General features: G+C 43.6%; 2 protein-coding genes across 2 annotated transcripts in view; one reads left to right on the forward strand and one right to left on the reverse strand.

The window, feature by feature from the left end:
* The first annotated feature begins 6,830 nt into the window (after nt 1–6,830).
* gosr2 (golgi SNAP receptor complex member 2) lies at nt 6,831–12,540 on the forward strand. The gene is made up of 6 exons (XM_022739285.1): nt 6,831–6,997; nt 7,260–7,324; nt 9,332–9,440; nt 10,293–10,425; nt 10,612–10,752; nt 11,281–12,540. The coding sequence occupies exons 1-6, from the start codon at nt 6,969–6,971 to the stop codon at nt 11,440–11,442; spliced, it is 639 nt and encodes a 212-aa protein (XP_022595006.1). The 5' UTR covers nt 6,831–6,968; the 3' UTR covers nt 11,443–12,540.
* A 306-nt stretch (nt 12,541–12,846) lies between these two features.
* The window catches only part of gpatch8 (G-patch domain containing 8), a 28,806-nt gene continuing 18,898 nt past the window's right edge, over nt 12,847–22,754 (reverse strand). Inside the window, exons 4-8 of the mRNA XM_022739286.1 lie at nt 20,265–20,332; nt 19,011–19,097; nt 18,671–18,814; nt 18,412–18,542; nt 12,847–17,982 (exon numbers count right to left, since the gene is read on the reverse strand). Coding sequence (XP_022595007.1) covers nt 14,085–17,982; nt 18,412–18,542; nt 18,671–18,814; nt 19,011–19,097; nt 20,265–20,332 — 4,328 coding nt within the window. The 3' untranslated portion in view covers nt 12,847–14,084. The remainder of the gene's footprint in view (nt 17,983–18,411; nt 18,543–18,670; nt 18,815–19,010; nt 19,098–20,264; nt 20,333–22,754) is intronic.

The raw sequence follows: 22,754 nt of genomic DNA on the forward strand, positions 1-22,754 counted from the left end.
TTTTTGCATATGTGTGTGCGCATACTTGCCGTGTGCACACACCTGTGGTCACTTCAATGGGAGTGATATGCGAGTGTGTGTTTGTAGTGAGGTTTTCAGTGCGGGTGGGGGGTTGGGGTAGGGGGCACAGTCAGCCTGCTGTATGCTGGAGTTTCTCTGTAACCCTGGGACACTGAATGACATATATAATGTAGGACGATGCTGGCGGTAACACTATCTGGTGTGTCTGCACTGGTCTGGTTCAGGTAAAGGTTACTATGCCGGGCTGGGCTGCAGCACCACTGTGCTCTGATAGATGAAGATGAATGGACAAACTGAGGCTGGGGCATTTTTTGAGATATGTATTATATTTGTGTTGCTTAGCAAAAAAGATATTATCCATAGCGACTTACATAGCTCTCAGGTTTATACATCACTCATTTGTGTAAGAACAGTAGATGTTAACTGAAGCGTAGAAGGCTTGGTAGATACTTTGCTCAAGGACACAAAGCGCAGTCGCGTCCTGTAATCAGAACCTCTGAGCCCCAAGTCAAACGCCTAAACCCTACACGACTTCCGCCTCTGGAGAGAAGGCACTTAGATAGCAGCAGCGCTGGGCCGAATCCCCACACCCTGACATCGCACAGAGAGAAAATGAAATGATGAAGAGAATCTGGAAAGATGGGTTTGGTGCAGAAAAAATAGAGGAAAAGAGAGAGAGAGAGAGAGAGAGAGAGAGAGAGAGAGACAGACAGAGTTGTAAATACGGCATGGGGTAGGAATTTGGAATGTGAAATGACTAATGCAATTGCTCAACCCACAACAAGAACACGCACTGCCTAGAGCTATGACAAGGCTGAGTGCATACCTCTATGGGGGGGCCTAGCTCAGAGGCTGGGGTGGACAGGGGATGGTGACTGAGCTCCTCGCAGTGGGTGATGAGACGCACGGGTGTAGCGGCGGTGTAAACATGCGTGATGGTCAATTGAGCAGGCAACAGGGTTGAAATGATGGATTTTCACCTGAGGACGGAGAAAAACAAACAAACTGTGTTACAGTACGAACTCTCAACGTAATAAGATTAAATCCACGAATATTAGAGCAGACATAGAAAGATGGATTAAAAATCATCTCTCTAGAAATTGAGTAAGCCAACTGCCTGCATGATAAACAACCAAACCAAACAACCAAAGTTTAGCCTCTAACAGGATAACAGAGGATATGAGGAAAAAGCCAAAAACTTTCCACCTTCACAGAAAATATGAATGTTTGCCTGTTTTCTTTGTCTTCTATGATATCCATGAGATTATCTTTGAGGTTTGGACAAAACAAGCAATCTGAATATGTCAACTAGTGCTTCTAGTACTGTTGTTGTGATGGCCGTTTATAGCCATGCAAGTGGTTTGGCTCTGGGGACAGCATTATCGTTCAGTCTGTGTGTCGGTCGGTCATTCCAACACTTCCAGCAAGATTGAAATATGTTAACAACTATCGCATGGATTAACACATTGCATAGACATTCATGGTGCCCAGAGGGTGAATCATAATGGCTTCGATGACCCCATTTAATCCAGGGCAATCATCAGATCAAAGGGAAAGTTTGTCCGGTTTGGTTTTCACCAAATACCTGCAAAACGAATGACCTTCCCATAGTTGCAGCCCTATGTGTTCACAAAGAGACAAAAAACTGGTGCTGAACCTTCTTCTGATTTACTATCCACACCAATGACCTGTGCTTGCACGCTTTGTTAAACAATAGTGTGTTAAATTAATGTATTTGAAGGACATATTCAAGTGACAAACTTGCCAGGTGAGGCAAAAACAAAAGCAGCAGCAGCTAGGGCAGTATAGCGCTTGAGAACTGATTTCAAGCTGCAAAGATGCCCTGCAAATGTTTACTGGTACCCCTCCCCTTGACCAGTTGACTGTGAACCCCCCCCCACCCCCTACCTCCCTCCCCCTCCAAATGGGAAACTTCTGGGGGAGTTTGTTCCCATGCTGCTCCTCAGAAACACCTGCAGTGCTAACAGCAGGGTTTACATTGCAGCCGCTGTGATAGGACGCGATAAGACCTCACGCACCTTCATAACTGACTCCCCCCTGCTCAATGTATGGTACTCCTCTGCTTTTCTCTCACAAACACACAAGCGCACACACACACAAGCACGCGCACACACACACACACACTGACCTCCATTAAGCGAAACAAAACTTTCCCAGGTCAACATCGTCCAAGAGAGAAAAACACAGATAAAGGCCAGAGCTATGTGTTCTGTCAACCAGCAACAAATCTGAAAAATAAGTCTGGAATGTCGTCTATGATTATTTGTAATTTCTACAGCTACACAATTATGGCCTTATTTCCCTGAGTGCTCACACTTATTAAATCATCACTGTCATTAAAGGATTCAAACACACAATAATGTGCCGTCAGAATTTATTATCTTTTGAGCCCCGTGAACCACACACTCGGGCTAACCGACACATACGACTTAATCATGAGAGAGTGGTTGAGAGCTGGTGCATGACTGTGGGAAGGAGGCTGTCAGGCAGGGGAAACCCGGTGCAGTACTCCGTGCCATGTTGCTGTTTGTGTTTCCATCCTGGCTAAGCCGTCATCCACCCACCACAGGGGTGGACAGCATCTCTCATCCTCAGAGGTCTGGGTGTCACAGGTGGTATGGCCACAGGGCTGTGTGTGTGTGTGTGTGTGTGTGTGTGTGTCTGTCTGTGTGAGTCTCTGACAGCTGTGTGGGCTCTTTGAGGTCAGACGAAGTGAAGCTGGGATGAAGAGCAAGAGGGCGCAGCAATGAGACCGATCACTTTCTGTCACTGGGGAACGCACTCCTCTCTGAACTCCAGAGAGAGACAAAGGCAAAAGCCTGGGGCAATAATAAGATCATAATAATATCAAATAATATCAGTAAATACAAATAGCTTCAAATAGGCTACAGCCATGGGTAGATTACCCATCACCACCACCTCATTTTTCTGTCTCTGTCTGTTTTGCATAATTTGTGACAATTTTCTTTAGATTATATTTTAGGCATTTTTGTCTTTATTTGACGGTCTGGAGAGAGACAGGAAACAAGGGAAACAAAAGAATGACGGGAATCGACTGTGGACATTGCAATTTTGTGGTATGCGCCTTAACCATTAGGCCACCGGACTTCTAACATTTTGCAGTCTATTTGCGATTGTTTTGAATCATTCTGTGGGCATTTCAAGTGTCTCTTTCGGGTCTTTTGATTGGCTGTCCAACAAGAAACGTCAACAGTAACCTCACACAGAGGTTTTGATATGAAGCCTCCAGGGGGCCACCCCTCTGGTCCCACTTTTCCCACCAGAACCAACCGAGACACTGGGAGCTTATGAGTTTCTCCTGTCATCTCTGACAGGCCCTCATTTGCTTTCATTCAGCGTCTCATTATGGCTTCAAAGACGAGTGGATCATCTGCCTCGGGGGGGAGTGAGAACATCAGTGTGCCTTCAAAAAAATGACTGGTATCCAAAAATTGTTGACCTAAGGCAATTTTGCTCCTCATAATTGGCTTCTCCACTCTGTCTGTCTTGGGCAATCACTGTAGAGTTATGATGTATTATATTGCCTGGAAAACATCATTAAGTATGTTGTGTAAAAGTGATTCAATAACATATCATTTTCCCTTGATGAACAAAACAGTGTTATGGGGGGCGGGGGGGGGGGGGGGGGGGGGTAATCACAGAGTACACAGAGTGCTTTCTTCCTCTACTGAACAATAACTCTGCTGCCATGTTGTCTAAGCAGGACAGGGAGGCTGATCCAGCGCTAAATTTTGTTTGGTTCCAGCTGGAGCACCCAAAGCAGCAAAGCCTGGCATCAGGAAATAACCTTCCTTTGACGATCCAGTGAGGCGGCCACACACACACACACACACACACACACACACACACACACACTATACAATACAATACGCTATATTTTTTAAAACCTTAGCTTTAGAAAATACCTATAAATTTCTGCATCTGAATCCAGGTGTGTGTTAAAATAAAGATAGACAATTATGGGAAACGTGTGTCACATGTGTCTTTTTTGAATTCATATAAAACTATATTTGAGTATTTCAATTTCATGATACTTTATACTTCAACTCCAGTACATCCCAGGGGGAAATTTTTACTCCACTACATTTATTTGAAAGCTTTAGTTACTTGTGGTCAGTTTGTAAAATATACAACACTATATAAAGTCATTAAACCTTGTTCTCCCTTGAAATTAAAATATTGCATACATGTCAATGAATCAGTAATAATATTCTCATATTATATTCATAATAAGCATATAAGATAATTAAAACAATTTCAATAGGGCTGTTTTGCTAAATAAGTACTAAGTACTTTTTTTATCTATTGATAAGTAAGTGATACTTTTGTATTTTTATTTAAGATAAGATCTTTTATCTGTAATGGAGTATTTTCACAATGTGGTTTTGCTATAAGTATAAGATCTCAATACTTTCATATCTCTTATATCTTCCTCAGTGGATTATGACTGGACAGAACTCTATGCGCTATAAACATATATTAAGGTGCAACAATGACCTCAAACTAGGTGTAACCACATGTGAGCTCCCGGTCAGTCGGAGTGGTGTGATTGTGCTCCACACCTGGAGTCTGGATTCCAGTTTGTGCCCGTGGTGCTCAGGTGTGGAGGAAAAACCAGTAAGCTCATCTCATCCTTTCCCGAGGGCTGAAAGATAAAGGACAGACGGAGAGAACCCCACGACCTTGAGAGAGGGAGGTAAACGTGGCTCATGTACCGCTCAGAAATGGTTTGACGGGGGCCTTCTTGCTCCCGTTCTCTACTTCTACTCTATTCTGAGCAACAGGTTAAAGCTGTGCACAGCCAACCACATCCCCTGGGGATGTGTTATGACAACTGAAAACGGTGAACAGCGAGAGCAAGAAGTGGCATGAACAGATCTCAAGGTTTCTGACATGTGGGGGTGGGTGAAAAGGACCTCTGTTGAGAAGTGTCTAGCCTGAAGATACAACCATCAACTCAAGTACCATCAGGCAGCCATGGAAAACTGTCTAGGCTGACTTCTGACTGCTGTGCTGGATGAGGTAAACAAATACAGCTATCACTGGCAAACAGGAGCTCGTCACAGCTCACTGCACTAATTAGGTCAAAGGATGTTTGAATTTGCGTTGCTTGGTCCTGGCCTCATCGATTCTCCCCTCCCAAATCTGTAGACAGAACAGTGAGGGTTGGTGAGAGGTGATTGAGATGCGGTTTTGTTAAGGTGCCAGGCAGCGCCCCAGGATGATTTGCCTCACACTAAATCACCAAGGAACTATTGTGAAATTTTCACAACTTGTTCTGGGAAATCCAATCATGCCACTTTCACACAGTACTCCATGACAGAGTCAAGTCTATGACAGGCAACCTCACAGACAACCTGTCACCTTCCTCAGACGTCCTCTCCACAGAATTCTGTGACTTGTAATCTCACCTTGCTAAAGTTTGATATCTTTAGTTTTGGTGCCTCTGACCGCAGGCGAGAAGGAAGCCTCTGGATGGACAGACAGAAATATTCTGACACCTATCTGTGGAAAAAGAGGATAGCCTAATTAGACTGAGTCAGGCTGAGCTGACAAAAGCTACCCCCAGGACATGTTTCACAGAGTCTTTCCTGTCACATGTCTACATGTCAACAGATTATGCTATATGCTCTCAGAGTTTGTCTTAGTGGGGGAAAGGATCTCTGCTATTACACCTGTCACCTATTACATTTAGGAGAATATCAAATATAATGGAAAATGTAGCCTGAAGCCTAGATTTAAATTTGTGAAGTTTAGTATCAGTTGAATAAACTAAAGGAAATGTTGACTTGCCCATTACGGGCATGGTCAGATTAACTTCTTAGGGGGCACTGGGGAAAAAAATTGTTGTTTGGCCCCTATTGATCTCCACTGTATAGGGCAGTTTCATTATTTCACCAGACACCTAGAGTCCAACCAGCATGCCAGAGCTGAAATGATGAATTCATTAATTAATTAATAACAGAAAATTAACTGGCAAGAATTTTGACAACTGGTTAATTCTTTAAGTCGTTTATAAGCAAAAATGCCCAAAAAACTTCCAGGTTCTTGGATGTTGACATTTTCTTGACTGAACAATCATTTGACAATTAAAGACTTTCTGTGTGTCGATTAGCCTGGTTGACAAGCAGAAAAGGAAGTTTGCTAAAACAAACTTTAAAAATGAGGTAAATATGAACTGAAATAATGAAGGTCTTAAATCTAGATTTTGACACAAAGTCCCACTAGAAAAACTACAAGGCCACAAGATGGACGATGGAAGATCTGACACGGATGATACTGTACATCAGTGGCACAAATTTTGGGGATTAATCAAAATAGAGGTTAATCAAATTTTGTAGAACAAAATTAAATGTAGTAAAACTGGAGGTTTCTGTTGAACAAAACGATGAATTCTCTATTAGGTTTCCTATCGGTGTCTGCTACTGAGTTTAACTGTCACCTAACAGGCGTATCTTCAGTATTTTGTGTAAACCAAAGATCATTCATTTACAAAATCAATATATAAAAATTCATTAAAGTTAATTAAAAGTTATAACTATAGTGTTAATTATAATTAACAGACCACCTGACAAAAATGTCAGAGAAATCGCCGTTAGTCACGTAATAGCTGAAGTACAGACAGTATACCGATGCAATTACCTTTTCAGTATCTAAAAATCGATGCGGAGTGAGCGCTCTCTACTCTTTCTCTTTCTCTCTCTCTCTCTCTCCCCCTCTCCTGGTGACGTAGTGGAGCTTCCGCTTTCCTATTTCCGTACACAAACGCTTGGCTGATGACGTGTACACTCCACTACCGTTAGCTAGGCTGCTAGCTTAGCCACCTGTCAGAATAAAGGTGTTATAAATAAATTAACGACCTAAAGTAAAAGGGAAGCAAAGCGTTTCATTAACTCAGGGGGAAAATGGAGACGCTTTACCACCAGACGAACAAGTGAGTGTGTCTGTATTGTGGTTAGAACTATCTTTGAGACATGTCGCAGCCAGCTAACGAGTGTAACTAAACTAGCTAATTACCAGTGACTTACCTGTAGAAAATTATTATCAACATGGGAGCATTAATGGTCATTACAATGTTTACACTGCTGTTCACTGATGATCATAACTGCTTAAAAATTCACTGAACAGTCGAGTTATATTTGTGTGTCATGTGTCGGTTCCCCTTCACCAATTTAACGTTGTTTGTTCTGAATTAGGCAAATCCAGGAGGTTCAGTCTCTGATGGGAAACCTGGAGAAGACAGACCGTCAGTCGGTACATTGTGAGTAGTCAGAGCTGCCGTTTCTCCTGCTGTTCAATCTGCGTCTCCTAACATAAAATCCAATAATACAATTCATCACCAACCAGGTAAAAATGGACAACTTCAAACAGCAAAAGTCCCAAGTTCACTCCATATCATTTGGATCTATATGCGGTAATTACACATTTGTTAGAAACTTGTACCACAGATGTACCGTATCTACAATGACTGGTCCTCCATGTTGTAGTTGTGGTCCTGTCCTATGGGACTTAAAATGTGTCAAAATCTGGTTTTAAGACTTCAACTGTTTTTGTTTAAATTGTTGTCATTTGTTGTAAAGTTGTGCTTTATCAAATTGCATTCGATTTTTTTGTGTGTGTCAAGTAATTAACACACACAAAACCTCAGGTAGAGTCGTGTTATTCCATCGCAGGAGAAATGTAACCAACAATTGTTTTCATCATCAGTGTGTCTGGCAGTTATTTTCTTTAATAATCGAGTAATAAAATAGCTCAGTGTGTAAAAGAGAAAATAATTGTCAGAATATGGTGAAATGATGCCCATCGTTATTCCTGGAAGCCCAAGTGAACATAAACAAGCAGTTTGATTATTTTTGTTTAGTTTTGTTTGACCAACACAAAAACTGATACATTTTGAGTTTACTGTCACAGAAATCTAAGATACAAACAAATATTCATATCTGAGAAGTTGATACCAGTGAAACTTTAAATTCTCACTAATTCCCAATTTTCCAAATAATTTTCTGTCAGTCAAATAACCAACTGATCATATCAGCTCTATCAGTTGGTTTCTCATAAAAAAATCTGCAGATTAATTGATAATACGCCACACAGTGCCTTTTCTATTTCTATTGAACAAGTTCTCCAATCACAGACCATTTTTCTTAGTATTTGAAATAGATTGCAAGCAGTTCATCGAAACGATGCAGCACTCTAACAACAAAAAGGCTTGTAAAACTCCAAATGTATGTACTTAAGTTAATCATTTTGTGTCCTATTCTTATCTGGTGTGATGTCATTGTGAGTATTGTTTCTGTCTCAACCCCCAGCTTTGTTCGTTGATGATGGGAAAAGACAGTGTAATGGGCTTACATGATTTATCTTAGGGTCACGTTCAGCTCTCCCACCGCTCTGTATATGAGTGTTGTTAGATCAGTGTTGATGACATCACTTCCAGTCCACTTTCCTTTGAATGGTCTCTTAATTTCTACTCAGTACTTGGTCTTTGTTATGGCTGCCTGTTACCCTTTCTGACATAATGACTGTAGGGGGGGCTGGTGTCTCCCTGGTTGATTGTTCTCTGTGGTTGGTGCCTGCCTGATCAGTTCTGGGCCAGGCTGGTGCCAGGACAGGAAGCAGTGGGGTGGGTGCAGTGACAGAAGCTGGGAGGGCTTCTTCTAGATAATGGTGGGAGCCAGGGAGTCGACAACCCTCCCCTTATTCTCCTTCCCAAATTATGACATCAACTTGTATTTAAAACCAGGGGAGATGTAGCATGCTAACCTTACAAAGTTACTAATGAAAGAGGGTGATTCCACTGATAAATGCCACTGTAAAGCTTAATACAACCAGGTGCACAGGAATAAACAGATACCCACAGTCACAGCAGCATGAAGACTGAATTAGGTTGGAAAAGCAGTAAATCCAGATTTCAAACAAATATATGGTTTACCTTAAACAAGAGTCAGTTTTTACCAAATATTTAGGATCCAAAAGGGAAATGTGAGGAAAATCTGATGTAGAGCTGCAACTAATAGTCAATTAATTGATTAATATTTTGATAACTGAGTAATTATTTTCTTTTTTCAAGCAAAAATGTCATTTGCTGGTTGCAACCTCTCAAATGTCAGGATTCGATGTTTTGTGGTGATATTTATCAGTAAACTGGTTATGTGCGGGTATTGGACTTAGTTGCAGCCCTAATCTTATTTACTTTGTGCCTTGTGTGATTAATTGTCATTTTCTGTATCCTCTAATTTTTTTCTTTTTCTTTTCCTCAATATACAAGTGTTAGAGAATGACCTGCAGGCTAGAATCGACCAGATCTTCAACCATTTAGAACGCCTTGAAATTCTGGCCAGCAAGGAGCCACCAAACCGCCGTCAGAACGCCAAATTGTGAGTTTGGAGTGAGTCAATTGATGGTGACCCTAAAGCCCCAGAGCTGGCAGGGCGAGCCATATCTCATAAAGGCAAGGGAGGGTGTAGAAGATGAGACAGGCAGCCCTGTCCTGCCCTGTGGCGACGTGGCTCTATGAAAACATTTCCTCAGAAGCCCCGTCATCACCAGCATTCCTGTTGCATTGGGCAAAGATTCATTTCTGAGCTGGGTAAACAGGCCTTAGGGGACACAGTACACCCCATCCCACAGCACTCCTCTGATCTTGGAGGAGCTCTAGTGGGGCCTGAGTGAAGCTCAGGAGAGGGGGAGACTGCATGAGGATTTGAGGGTAAAATAAATGTTCTCATCAACCAGAGGAGTAAGAATTAAAATACGGTGCAATGAGCAATGTCATAAAATTTATCAAGTAGGTGAGTAGGTTTCTGAAGGGTTCACCCGTTTAAATTTAATATCTTTTTCAGTCATACTGTTCAGAGACTGACAGAAAACCCAGCAGGGACAATTACTTATGAAGTACATTAATTTGTTGACATTTATATAACATTTCTGTCAATGCTTCAGCTGAATAACAATAATTCTTAGTAATAATTAACAAACTATATGCTGATAATATGACCTGGAGTCAGATAAGCAGCAGAAATCTAATATATGTATTAACCAATTACGAAGTTTTTGCTAAAATTGTCCATAATGAGACACTGAGCTTCCAGTCTCCTGTAGCTAACGATTAAACAGCCACAGTCCACAGCTGAAGCAATCTGACTTTTAATTTATATGTGTGTAACATCTCCACTTCATAACAAAGTTCGATCAACAGAGTTTTAACTGTATTCTCTGCTTTCCCTCAGGCGAGTGGACCAGCTTAAATATGATGTTCAGCACCTCCGCACCGCTCTACAGAATTTCCAGCACCGACGCTACGCCAGAGAAGCCCAGGACAGAGAGAGGGAGGAGCTCATGAGCCGCACCTTCACCACCAACGTAAGTCAAATGTGCCTCAAAACAGGCCGAGGAGTAAACCAGACAATAGTAGCCAAGCTCAGGTTGTGGAGCTGGGTATGAATGCAGCATTCTGACGTCCATATCACAGTGTAACATACAGTACAAATCCCTCAGTCTCAAGCTTAATAATGTGGAGTTGAATAAGTGTTTGATCTTGTTCAACAGGATGCAGATACCTCCATCCCCATAGATGAGACCCTTCAGTTTAACTCCAATTTGCACAACGCACACAGAGGCATGGATGACCTCCTGGGCAGTGGCAGCAGCATACTCAACGGTCTCAGAGATCAAAGATCCACATTGAAGGTGCGTGCCTACGATTTACACAGAATTGATAAAGAAATAAAGAAATGGTATCTGTAGCAGAGCACAGGACTTTTACTTTTTGTTAAGGAAGCAGTATAAAGAAGCAGGTTCTCCTGACAGATACAGGTTGAAAGTTCTATTCCCTGACCCACTTTCCGGTGTCTACATTGATCACAATAGTCTCATTGTTAGTGTGCATGTGCTCAGCGTGAGGGTGAGTCCTTGTTTCCAGGGAGGAGATGGTCTTCCTGGTTTTGCTTCAGGCCTCCTCTTATCAGGGTGTGTCTGTTGATCAGCACTCATGGCCCGGGTTTCTAACCATGAGAAACTTCTGACGGAGAGGCACGTCAGGCTGGGTGTTGGCACTCACGTCTCCCAAAACGAGATGAATTAGTTTAGATAATTATAATGTCGTCATTTAATGCCTCCATTCTCCAAAACATTGTGTGTGTGTGTGTGTGCATTTTTTTTAAATGGCTTTTATATCCTAATCTAACACGTGATCGTTACCGTTTGGGCTCTGCACAGGGGACCCATAAGAAGATGCTGGATGTGGCCAACATGTTGGGGCTGTCAAACACAGTGATGAGACTTATAGAGAGGCGAGCCACGCAGGACAAGTTCATCATGATTGGAGGCATGCTGCTGACCTGCGTCTTCATGTTCCTGGTGATCAGATACCTGGGCTGACCTCCATCCATTGATGAGTCGTGGACATTTCCGCAGCACATCATCCCTCGTGATATGAAAAGTGGCAGAGCTTGAATTTTTAACATCAGATAAAGTAATTTTTAATAAATTGTGCCATTACAGTTTGTTTCCCATCATTTTAAAATTTTTGGGAACCTGCAAAATGGTAAGTTGGAAGAAGACCCTAATTACAGACAGTATTTTCATTCCACTTGAAGCTCCAAGAGAGCATGGAATTTTCTGCTGCTGTCCTCAGATTACTGCCACACATCCATAATCTATTTTTTTTTCTTTTTTAAAATCAAAACCACTCTGAAACTGTAAATCACTCTTGTGACTGTACCCACATGGCTTCTTAAAAAATACTTCAACCAGATATTTATCCTCAACTTGCTTTTGCCTCTAGTGAAAAGCTATTTGTTTTGTTTTGTTCCTTTAACTGTCACTAATACTGTCAGTGTCATTCTGCCTTGTTCAGCATGGTTCAACAGAGAATTAGAAATATTCATAATGCTCCATATTTCTTTACATTGCAACTCAAGAATACTCCCTGAAGATTCTCCTCCTTCGTGTGTTATGTTTAATCAGTTGCTCACTCACTAATGCAGTTTAATACAACATTTTTGTTGAAATTGCTATTGAGGCATTACTTAAACTTCATCATTATTTTGGATGTAGTTTGTGGTGCTGTTTAACTGTATTGCATTACACGGAGAGCTGTTTGTTATTTGGCCTCCCCTCAGTGATGTAAAATAATAAAGACACCTCTGCATATATAACACAATTGAGCAGCACCGCAAACTGTAACCTCCAAAATGACCAGCTGAATCAGCACCTCTCTAAAACAGTATCGACGATTTACTGCAGGACTGTTGTATCAGACTGCATTAGGTTCAGCTAGCTGTACCTAATAAACTGGTGTATAATTTTGGCAACAAATATGCTCAGTTGCCAGAGATAAACAAGATGACAAAGATCTTTTGGGAGGTAGCAGTCATTTTGTAATTGTTACACACCTTCTCTTGGATTTATGCTTGAGTCCAGTCTCACTATGTGAGTGATTTAATTTTCTTAATAGAATAAAACATGTTTCATTTCCTTGGTGTCTTTATCTAATAAATCTGCTGGAAACATTAACATGGTTCAGTTAATACAGATTTTTTTTCCCCAGATTTAATCTTAATAAGAACACTCCCTTTCAATGTAAGAATTACTGGTAGCTAAGTCCACTGCTACAACACATTTTGTGGATTTACTGTTTCACAAGTTTATTCAAAGCAACTACGACTCCATCTAGTGTTTCATATTTGACACTGATCTCTGCAGGAACTGCTTGCCTGTCTGACTGCAAGTATCCTCATGTGAATTTCATTAACTCGTTTACATATTATGGAAAAAGACACATGAACTCAAGATTTTATTTGCTGAAACAGAGTAAGTCTTTAAAAAATACAGGGTTGCTACTGTTTGACCAATCACTATCCTTCACCATCCCAGCCCGTCTTAGCTGGGGTAAATTAGAAACAACCTTGATAAAATACATAGTGTCCATCTTCCATCCAGCTGGACATTCTGTTTTTTCCAACAGCAGTTTCAAACCTCTAGAATGTTAATAGGTTAATCTACAGCAGTTTTATTTACAAAATTACACAAAAGCAAAACACTGCCCTCCTTTTAAAGAGCATTTTGGAAAATAATTTAAAAACAGAAAAATACAATTATTGCAGTATACTACAATCTTATTGTTACGTGATGCCAAAGCACCATCTTGATGTACAGATTTCAGTGCAATTCATTCAGGTGTACCCTCACCACAAGGGAACATGAGCTTTGCCTCAGAGCATCAGGGATATTAAAACCCCTACATCACATTTCCCCTCACTTACTAAGGGGGTTCTTAAGTGACAACGTCATACCGATGGGGACACCATAGCTGTAATTTCATATGGTCATCATTGGTGGGATTCTTCACATTACACACTGATATATGTACAAGTTTACTGCATTACAAATTATTTTGAGACCAGGGATCCAATAGAAAGCAAGTAGTCATATGAGAACAGAAAGCATCAGTAATTATGAAATTGTCTGTCTCAGAAGGTTACATTACACAGTCGAAGCTGTTCATCTCTAGAACAATACACTTCCTCCTCCTCATCTCCTGACATGATTCTGCTTATAGCTTCAGCCAGTGTCCCTCTTTGGCTGCCAAAATGAGCAAAAACTGAGAATAATATTTTTATGTGGAAAACAAACAACAAAAAAAAACTCCAGTGGTTTCTCTGATTTGTCATCAAAACATATGGGTACTGTTTAACATTCCCCCTACATGGAATATAAACCGATGTCTTGAGGAAGTCTCTTTAAATCGACACCCTGTCTTAAAAATTCAGGGCAAACCATGAAAAAGTCTCACATGAGCCAGAAGAAAATTTTAGTGTCAATTTTAAAGCCAACACGAGCAGCACCACTTTGTGGCTACAACTTGCTGCAATGTGTAGGCCAGTAAAAACTGTGGTTTATTGACCAGCTTCCTGTCTCACTGACTGCACAAAGACTTGATCTAAAACTCCAAACCAAGACAGTTCAGGTCAAGTCTTTCCCCTAGAGCTGTGAATAAACTCCTTCACTTGCATCATTACTCAAGAGCCATGGTTAGGTGGGTGCTGGAGGTCCTGCCCTGAAAAGATTGGGTGTAGGAGTGGGTGGAGCTGGAGAGCTGCTGCTGCAGCAGCCTGTGAGGGCCGAGGTGTGAATAGTGTGGGGTAGAGGGCTGTGTGTGGGACATGGTGGAGAGCTAAAGGGGTGTGGTGAAGTGCAGAGGCTGGGATAATATGTATGGGCTGACCAGAGAGGAAGGCTGTTGGATGGGCAGGAATCAGCCCTGCATGTCCCAAAGAATGTCCCAGAGAGTGACCGAGGGAGGGGCCCAAAGGAGACAGGGAGATGGGGGTAAGGTGGTGCTGGGGAATGTGGTGTACCTGGGCTAACTGGGCATGTGCATGGTGTGGGTGGTGAGGATGTGCTGGGTGGATGCCCATGGCTGCAGCAGTGGCGGCATGGTGCTGCAGGATGGCGTGTTGAACTGTGGTGATTGACGTGCCGGAGGCCACTGACACGGTTGGCTGCTGAATGTGGATCTGTTGCAAAGCTGGTGGAGGGGGGGCTGGGGCCAGGTTGGCAGCGGCAGCAGCGGCGGCGGCTGCAGCAGCAGCAGAGGGAAATGTCTTGACCTGTTTGGCCAAAAGCTGCTGCTGGATGTGCTGCTGTGCAGCCTGTTGCAGCTTGCTGTACTTCTCCATTTCCTCTGGTGTGAACGTAATGGGCTGACTCTCCAAAGGAGCCAGTCCATCTTCCTCTGCCTCCATGCCATCTTCTTCCAGGTTGGGTGGTGGATAAGCAGGGTAGGCGTGCATTGGAGGAGGCTGCTGCTGCTGCTGCTGCTGCTGCTGCTGCTGCTGCTGCTGCTGCTGCATTTCTGGCATGAGGGACTCCATCATGGGGTTCTGAGAAGGGTCCTGTCCTGACTCTCCTTGGTACTGAGGCATCATCATGGAAGGTTCCTGTTCAAACAATGGCCGGGGTTCTTGGTGCACTTGGGCTTCTGTAGTGGGGTGCTGCGTTTCTTCTGGTACCACTGTGCTCTGTGGGGCCTCCTCAACCTTCTGGACTGGTGGAGCTGGAGGTGGTGGTGGAGGAGGGAACTCCCTTATAGGCTCTACCAGGATAACCTCTCCCTCAGCCTCAGAGCCTTTCCCTGGTCCTGACTTCTCTCCCTCATCAGGTCTGGTTAAGGGAATCACTGGTTTCTTCCCTGCCTGCAGCTTACCAAAAAGTGGAAGCATGGCTTTATTTCCCAGTGTGGGGGGTAGTTTGGGACCAAAGTAACCCTGTGGTGGGTCCTTAATCTTAATGCCAGATTTTGTTCCAGTGGTAGAATCATCAGCACTTTTTTTAGACTGGACCTTCTCCAGAAGCTGGCGTGCAGTAAGCGAGTTTTTCTGTTCTCCTGCATCTCGGGACCCACCTGGCCTCAGAGCCTGTGAACTAGATGAATGGGTGTTGCGGTTAAGGCCTCGTGATGAAGATGATCGTGGAGACTGGGAGCGGTAGATGCGGGAGCGGTTGAAGTCTCTGCGATGTGTGTCACTGTCTACTCGACCCCTGGCGCCTCGTCGGTGAGGGGAGCCTTTGGCTGAACTGGAGGAGCGGCTGGCAGAGCTGTGGCTACGGCTGTAGCTGCGCCTCCAGGATCTTGCACTGGTGCTGCGGCTCCAGCTACTGGAGCTTCTCGAGCTGCTCCGATGGTGCCGCCGGTGCCTTTTTCTGCGGCTGTAGCTGCGAGAACGTGAGCGGGAGTCATCTGAGGAGGAAGAGGAGTACTGATGTCTCCTGGATCGTCTACGTCCTCGGCTACCCCTGCGCTCATACTCCGAGTCTGATGAACGTTTGGAGCGCCGCCGTCTGCGACCCTCAGTACTGTAGTCACTGTAGCTGTCAGAGTAGCTGCGACTACGGTGGCTGTAGGCACTGCTGCCTGCTGAGGAGCGTTCAGAGCTGCTGGAGTACGAGTGACTACGGGAAGTTTGGCCACGATGGCGCCGACGGCTGCTGCCTCGTCTTTCCCCTCGTCTTGATGAACGACTGCAGGACCGCCTTGATTCCTCACTATGGTGGCGCCGTTGTTCCCGAGGACTTGACCTGTGATGACGTGAACGTTGAGTGTTGGAGCCCCCTTCTTCTTCACTCTCACTGCTGGGAGGTCTACCAGGACCAGGACTCTTTTGGGCTGAGGTGGAGCAGGAGGCACTTTGAGGTGCACTGGAGTCAGTCTTTTGTCGCTTGGTGCCACTGTGCTCCTCTGAGGAGTTGGCCTTGTCTGTGCCCTTTCTGGCTCCTCCTTCCTCTGCTCCAGACTTGCAAGGCACTTCCTTAGTAGCACGTTTTCTCTTCCCCAGCTCTACTCCTGTATTTCCTGTAGCTCCACCCCCTCCAGTTGCCAAATGAACAGAGGACGAAACAGCTTTTTCTTCTGACTTTGGTTTTGCTTTCTCCTTTTCGTCACCTGTTGCCTCATCTTGATCTGGAGCTTTGTTTTTGCTCTTCTTCCGTTTGTGTTTTTTCTTCTTTTTGGGCTTTTCTTGTGTTACCTCAGTCTCTCCCTCTGCACCTTCTGCTGCTCCTTTTTCTTTGCCTTTGCGTTTTGAGTGCTTTGCAGACTTCTTATGCTTCTTCTTTTTCTTTTTTTTCTTGGCACTACTGCTGCCAGTTGCAGGCTTTTGCTCATCAGCCTCTGATTGGCCAGGCTCTCCCTTCATCATTGGTTTATCTTTGTCAGTGCTGGTCCCAGGTTTAGTGGTTGAATCTACTTCAGCTGTTGAGGCTGCTACCTCTTGTCCCTTGTCATCAGACTCTTCACAAGGCTTAGGGGACTTCGCTGTTTTCCCACCACGCACTCCTTTGTTGCGGGACAGCTTGAAGTCAAAGTAGAGGGGATTACAGCTGTAAGACAGGGATGGCTGCGCTTTTGTAAATTCGAGGAGCTCAGAGGGCCACTGCAGGGTGGTGCTCTCATCTTTGCTGAGAACTGGGAAGAAGGGACCGGTGGGGATTTTAGGGCCTGAAGTGGAATCCAGAGTATCCTGTGTGCTCTCTGCCTTTTGTGTGGGTGAAGTGGGTACCACTGTGGGTAGCGTGGAAGCTGTGTCTGCTGCGCATGAAGAGTCATCCTCTGTCTTCACGTTAGGTGATAGAGGGGTCGGCTCTGAGTCAGGGGATGCAGGGGCATTACCTTGTTCTTTTTCAGTCTTACATTCTGTAACATTGGGATCCGTCTGTTCAGGACTAGCTTCAACTTTTTTCTCCTCCTGCACTTCCTCCTCCTCTTCCTCTTCTTTGTTCAGACACTGATCAGTGGCCTTCATGAAAAGCAAAAACTGGAAGTGAGGCTTTACCCGGCAGTGAGCTGGAGGTACATAGTGATAGTACTGAGGCTCCTGCCCAGCATATCCTTCCTCCTTTTTCATCATCATCTTCAGTTTATTAAGTGTGGAGGCTAGAGAGCCTCCATCGTCAGGCTGCTGCGCCTCCTCCGTCCCTGCCACACTACCGCCCTCTCCTCCTTCACCTCCTCCTGACACTACCTTGGGGCTGTCTGTGCCGCAGACTGATGTCTCCTCTTGTCCTCCAGTCTTTTCCCCCTCCTGGCTCTCCTCTTCCTCCATAGCCTCCTCACCATGATCAGCAAACACTGCAGCTGCTGTCTCCAGCTTTACTGGTGCTTTCTTGGCAAAAGAGAAGGACACACTGACTTTGGATGCACCACTTGGGGTTGGGGAGGAGGAGCTGTTCTTTCCCAGAGAGAAGCTGATGGCTGGGCCAGGCTTTGGGGATGCTTGCCCAGTTTTATCTGTCATTGATCCTTCCAGGGCAGCGTCTGTCAAAGCAGGATTCTCAGGCGTCGTGGCGTCGCCATCTTCTGCCTTCTCCCCGTCCACAGCCACTGTGGTAGTTTTGAACATTGGCCCACTTCCTGGAGTACTGAAAAACAGAGGCATGATACCAATGTGATGTGGGATCAATGTTTCAAACTATCAGACTTAACTTCAGTGAGAGTATAAGATGATAATCAAATGCTTATTGCGTTTGTTAATCATCAAAAGGGTCTCAACAGACTAGTTGTCGGTGTAAGAATTTAGTTTTATCAACTCAGAAACAATGTGAGGGATTTAGAGGCTGTCATAGTAGGATCTATGACATACCTGTGTGTCCTTCAGAGAATACTACAATTTAACTTCTATTATGTTTTCACATGGTGAGAGGGCAGATTGTTAAAAGAATGTTTAATCGATATTTTGTTTTAATATGCAGTCTTTGTTCGGCCTAAAAGGTTGCACAATGATCAAGACTCAATAGACTTCATCATGTTGAGTCCATCCAGCAGAGGGCACTCCAGGAGTAAATTCTTACCGGTCCTGGTGCTTCCTCTGCTCAGCCAGCTCATGTAATCGGCGTAGCATCTTTTCTTGCTTCTTTCCATCTTTCCGGGAACGTGATGACACATTACGAGCAAACTCTCTCTGCTTCAGCTCTTTAAGCCTCTGCATTACACAAACGCAAGACAATGACAGGACAGTGAGAATCATTTCACGATCTCATGATTTCTCTTATGTTTCAAAGCAAAACACAGAGGAGACACAAGATTACAAAAACCGACAGTAAACAGTACCTGCTTGTGAGCGTGGTCGTAAGAGTTAATGTGGTTGTCAAACTCCTGGTGTTTAGTGTACTGTTTGTCACACAGCTCACAGTAGAAATTGGCTCTCAGGTCTTCCAGAGCCTTTGCAATGGCTTTCTCCTTTTCCATCTGGTCCTAGAATCGGTGGAAAATAAAGGAGGGAATGAGTGAATGAATCTTTAAATTGTGTTGAAAAAGTAGAAGAAAAAAAGACACCCAATTACAGTAACGAGAGTACTTGTCAATTTCCTCTTTTTATATGGGCTTACGCAGTAACTAAGTACAGAACAAACACTGATCATTAGCAAGACAAAAGCCTGAAAGGCTTCACCTTGTATTTCTGCCGCAGTTCCTCTGTGTCCTCCTTTTCCACTTCGAGCACTCTTCTCTTCTCTGTGGCGTCCTCTGCATAGTCCAGCTAAAAGGACAAACACAGCAGTTAGAACACTGCGAACAAAACACTCCTGAATCAACTGCAGTCATCCTATTTCATCTTATACTGAATGTACGCTGTGGTGTCAGCTGTTGTTTCCCAAACTGTAATGCATCTAGGCCACAGGGGCTATAGAGATACTAGTTTGTCTGGCTTGTTTTTCCAACATTCTGATGCAGACAGATTATTGATGGTTAAATCATCAGGGATTGCGGAAACACATGGACATAGAAGAACAAATCCTTCTTACAAAAACTGATACTCAACTCAACCCAAGTTACATAGTCCAAGAACAGGCGTTTGGGAAGCGGCAATGAAAGAGGAGGCATCATTCCCCCAATTACATGTCAGTGTACCCTTAAAATGATTTTGAAGCTGAAAAAATTTTTAAAAAAAGAACATTTGCACAGGATAGCCTGTAATGCCACTGAGTGCTGTAGCACTGAGACTTCCATTCAGTGGAGCCAATAACACCCACACCATGATTTTTTCCTCCACTGACTAATCATTCATTCAGGTAGTGTTCTCCTGGCATCCAGCACACTCAAAGTTGTCTATCAGACTGCCAGTTGGTGAAAGGTGATTGATAACTTCAGACAATGTTTCCACTGCTCCACAGTCCAATGCTGCTGAGCTTTCCACAACTCCAGCTCAAACTTGGCGCGAGGCACTGTGAATGCTGCTCTTAGATTCATATGTCATCTCTGAAGCTCCCAAGGATTCTTCCATAGTAGTGAGCGATACGATGAAGGACATACGTTTTTAGTTGGCTACGTGCTTCGCCATTTGGTAATCTTGTCCCGTCTCGTGTTGCCAGTGGGCAATGACTCTTTGGCTGAACTGCTGTTGCTCCTAGTTTCTACTTAACTGCAACAGCACTCACCTTATAGTTCCCATTACCTCTCTGAAAGCCAACGAGCTCTTTGATATTACTTCTACAACCAACAGTTGTGACATTTCATTACTTCGTTCTTTATTTTATACACCTCTCAGCAAAGCAGCAGTGTTTGTTGCAGTGAAATAAGGTTTCAGATACAGCGGTGAGAGCTCAACCAAGATCTGGTCTGGTTCAATATCAGGACAAATACAGAGCAGATATGTCAAAATACATACCTAGTCAAGTGTTAGGGGATAAAATAAACAGTGCCTTACCTCCATCTCCATCCGTCCCATCCCCATGACATCATATTTGAGGATAATGGGCACAGGGTCGGTGCGTCCTGAGGGAAAAGAGACAGAGAAAGGACTAGGTGAGTTTTTGAGGCTTGGACGGAGGGCCAGCTCGGAGACAGCCTGCTTTTAGAGCATAGGGTGCTGGGGTTAGAGAATTTTGCCTTGAAGTGCAAAGAGACCAGAAAGCTACAGTGAACCAAACACCAGCCATTCTCACAGCTTACTGCAGCCACCAAGTACAAACCAATTTATCCTTCCTGTTACATTTGACCTGGCTGCTGATTTGCATTTTGAATTATTCAAATTAGCCGCACTTATTGTATTCCTGGTGGATTAAATGAAGTCAAGGGCATCCGGGTTGTTCAGCTAAGATAAAGTTCACTACAAACAAGACTGTCAGCTTTAAGCCAATGTGTTTCCATATCTTTTCAATGTAGTTGTGCCACCCACTACCCCTCCTCCACCCGTTCATTGCTGCAGTCCTGTTAAACCAGAATCCCAAGTTTATCAAGGACGCTACAGCTTGAGGGACTGCGTGTGGCGGCAGTGGCGTGTGTGTGTGTGTGTGTGTGTGTGTGTGTGTGTGTGTGTGTGTGTGTGTGTGTAGGAGTTGCAACAGGCCTGCGCAGCTGCTGCCACTGCTCACTGAGCACCACTGCGACATCCTCCATGAGGGGAACAAAGCCTCCCAATATTAGCTAAGGCCTATTGCATCATCTCTTTCTGAACTGTCTGCAGGCTGGCTGACCCTTGAAAGCCCCTCTCACTGTCCTGAGGTCCAAATCTGTTCCCTTGTCCCAGGCCCCCTTCCTCATCAAGACTGGAGCAGAAATGTTATTTTCCTTTGTCTACTTAAGCTATGTTACGTAAGCTGTGAAAAGAGCTAGATCAGAAGGAAATTAACTGTAGAAAAATAAACAAACCAAAGACAACCAAAAGAAAAAAAAACAAAAACAGAATGAAACATTAAAGATATAAAATATATAAAAATCAAAACTACTTTGGAGATTGACACAGAATTGCTTAATCCACTCATAATCAGCCAAACAAAGCAGAGAGAAAGACAGTAAAATTAAAATAGGACACAAGCACTGAACTACAGCAGAGTGACGTCACAGGCCAGGTATCGCCATGGTGACAGTGCAAGGGATGGGGATACTTACCTGGTTAAACATGGGTATGGGTAGGAGGAGAAGGAAGGGGACGACAGACAGACAGATAGACAGGGGAATCTCAAAACAAAAGGCATAAAATAGAATTTGGACTAGTCTGCTGCTCCTGTTGCCAGCCAGATACAATAATCCATCTTACTGATAGTGATTATCAATTCAGTTTGGTTTCAGTTTTTTTCCTCCCACATTTTCAAGTTAGGTTTTTTTTTTTTTTTCCATGAATCAATTTTCTATGTATACCATTGGGCATATGGAATAGCTACAAGCACTGCGGCTTGGAAATGTAAAATCAAAGTTCAACTGTTGTGATACCTGTTCCAAGTGAGGCAGATGGGTTTCATTTCTTACCAATTTGAGTTAAAAATTAAGGCCTTTCTCAAATAGAGAGAAAAACAAGAAGGCTAATGCTATACATTTGCCATTGCCCTGCCAAAGTAATGTTAAAGTAATGTTTTGAGCCAAAAACAGCCCTGAGACAAAATGCATAATGTATTAAATATTAATGCATTTGAAAGCTTTCAGCTTTACTTAAACTATGAATTTATTAATTTAAATGGGGCTACTCCCTGGCACATTCTTACCCTCCTGGAGAGAGAAAGGTAAGAATATATTTGAGGTTTATGTCTGTGTCATTCCTATGCCTCCCTTGAATAATTTAGTCATCACAGCCCAATGACATATTAATTCTGAAATCATAGATGCATGGGCATTGTAACATATAGTGGCCTGCCTGTACTCTCAGTCCCACTGCAGTGTCTGTCAGATGGGAGGGCCTGCAACTAAAAACCTAACTGATTGCATGATTGTTGAGGCCTCAATCCACAAAGGAAGTGAGATAAGAGGACTGATTGTGTGATATCTCGATCATAAGACTATCTACTGTTAGACATGTGTGTTCATGCTGTTTGCCCAACAGCGGTAGGGAAGTGAAACCAAAACAGGGTTTGGTCTGTTAGTCAGCCACTGCAGTGGTCTGTCTGAATGGAGTCACAAGCCAGGCCCAGAATTAAAAATTAACGAACAATTACAGTCATCCCAAACTATCACCAATCTTTTAACACAGTGACAATACTTCCACATTACCCATTCCAGTGGAAAAGAAAGGGACCACACAAAAACAATGTGCATCTAAATCACAGGGTGTGAATCACAAGGTTTAAAAAAACTGAAAACAAACAAAATGACAATGTTCTAAGAGTAATACATATGCATGATAATATACAAGCAGCAGAATGAGGACTAATACAGAAAGATTTGAAAGCCTATGTAGCATTGGTGCTCTGATGAGAGGAAAACA

The sequence above is a fragment of the Seriola dumerili genome, unplaced genomic scaffold (assembly GCF_002260705.1).
Source record: "Seriola dumerili isolate Sdu_G_001 unplaced genomic scaffold, Sdu_1.0 BDQW01000044.1, whole genome shotgun sequence".
Taxonomy (NCBI): Eukaryota; Metazoa; Chordata; class Actinopteri; order Carangiformes; family Carangidae; genus Seriola; species Seriola dumerili.

Coding starts and splice junctions, on each gene's coding strand:
- gosr2 (XM_022739285.1), top strand. CDS start 6,969: ATGGAGACGCTTTACCACCAGACGAACAA. Junction 6,998..7,259: donor CTTTACCACCAGACGAACAA/GTGAGTGTGTCT, acceptor GTTCTGAATTAG/GCAAATCCAGGAGGTTCAGT. Junction 10,426..10,611: donor GCCGCACCTTCACCACCAAC/GTAAGTCAAATG, acceptor CTTGTTCAACAG/GATGCAGATACCTCCATCCC.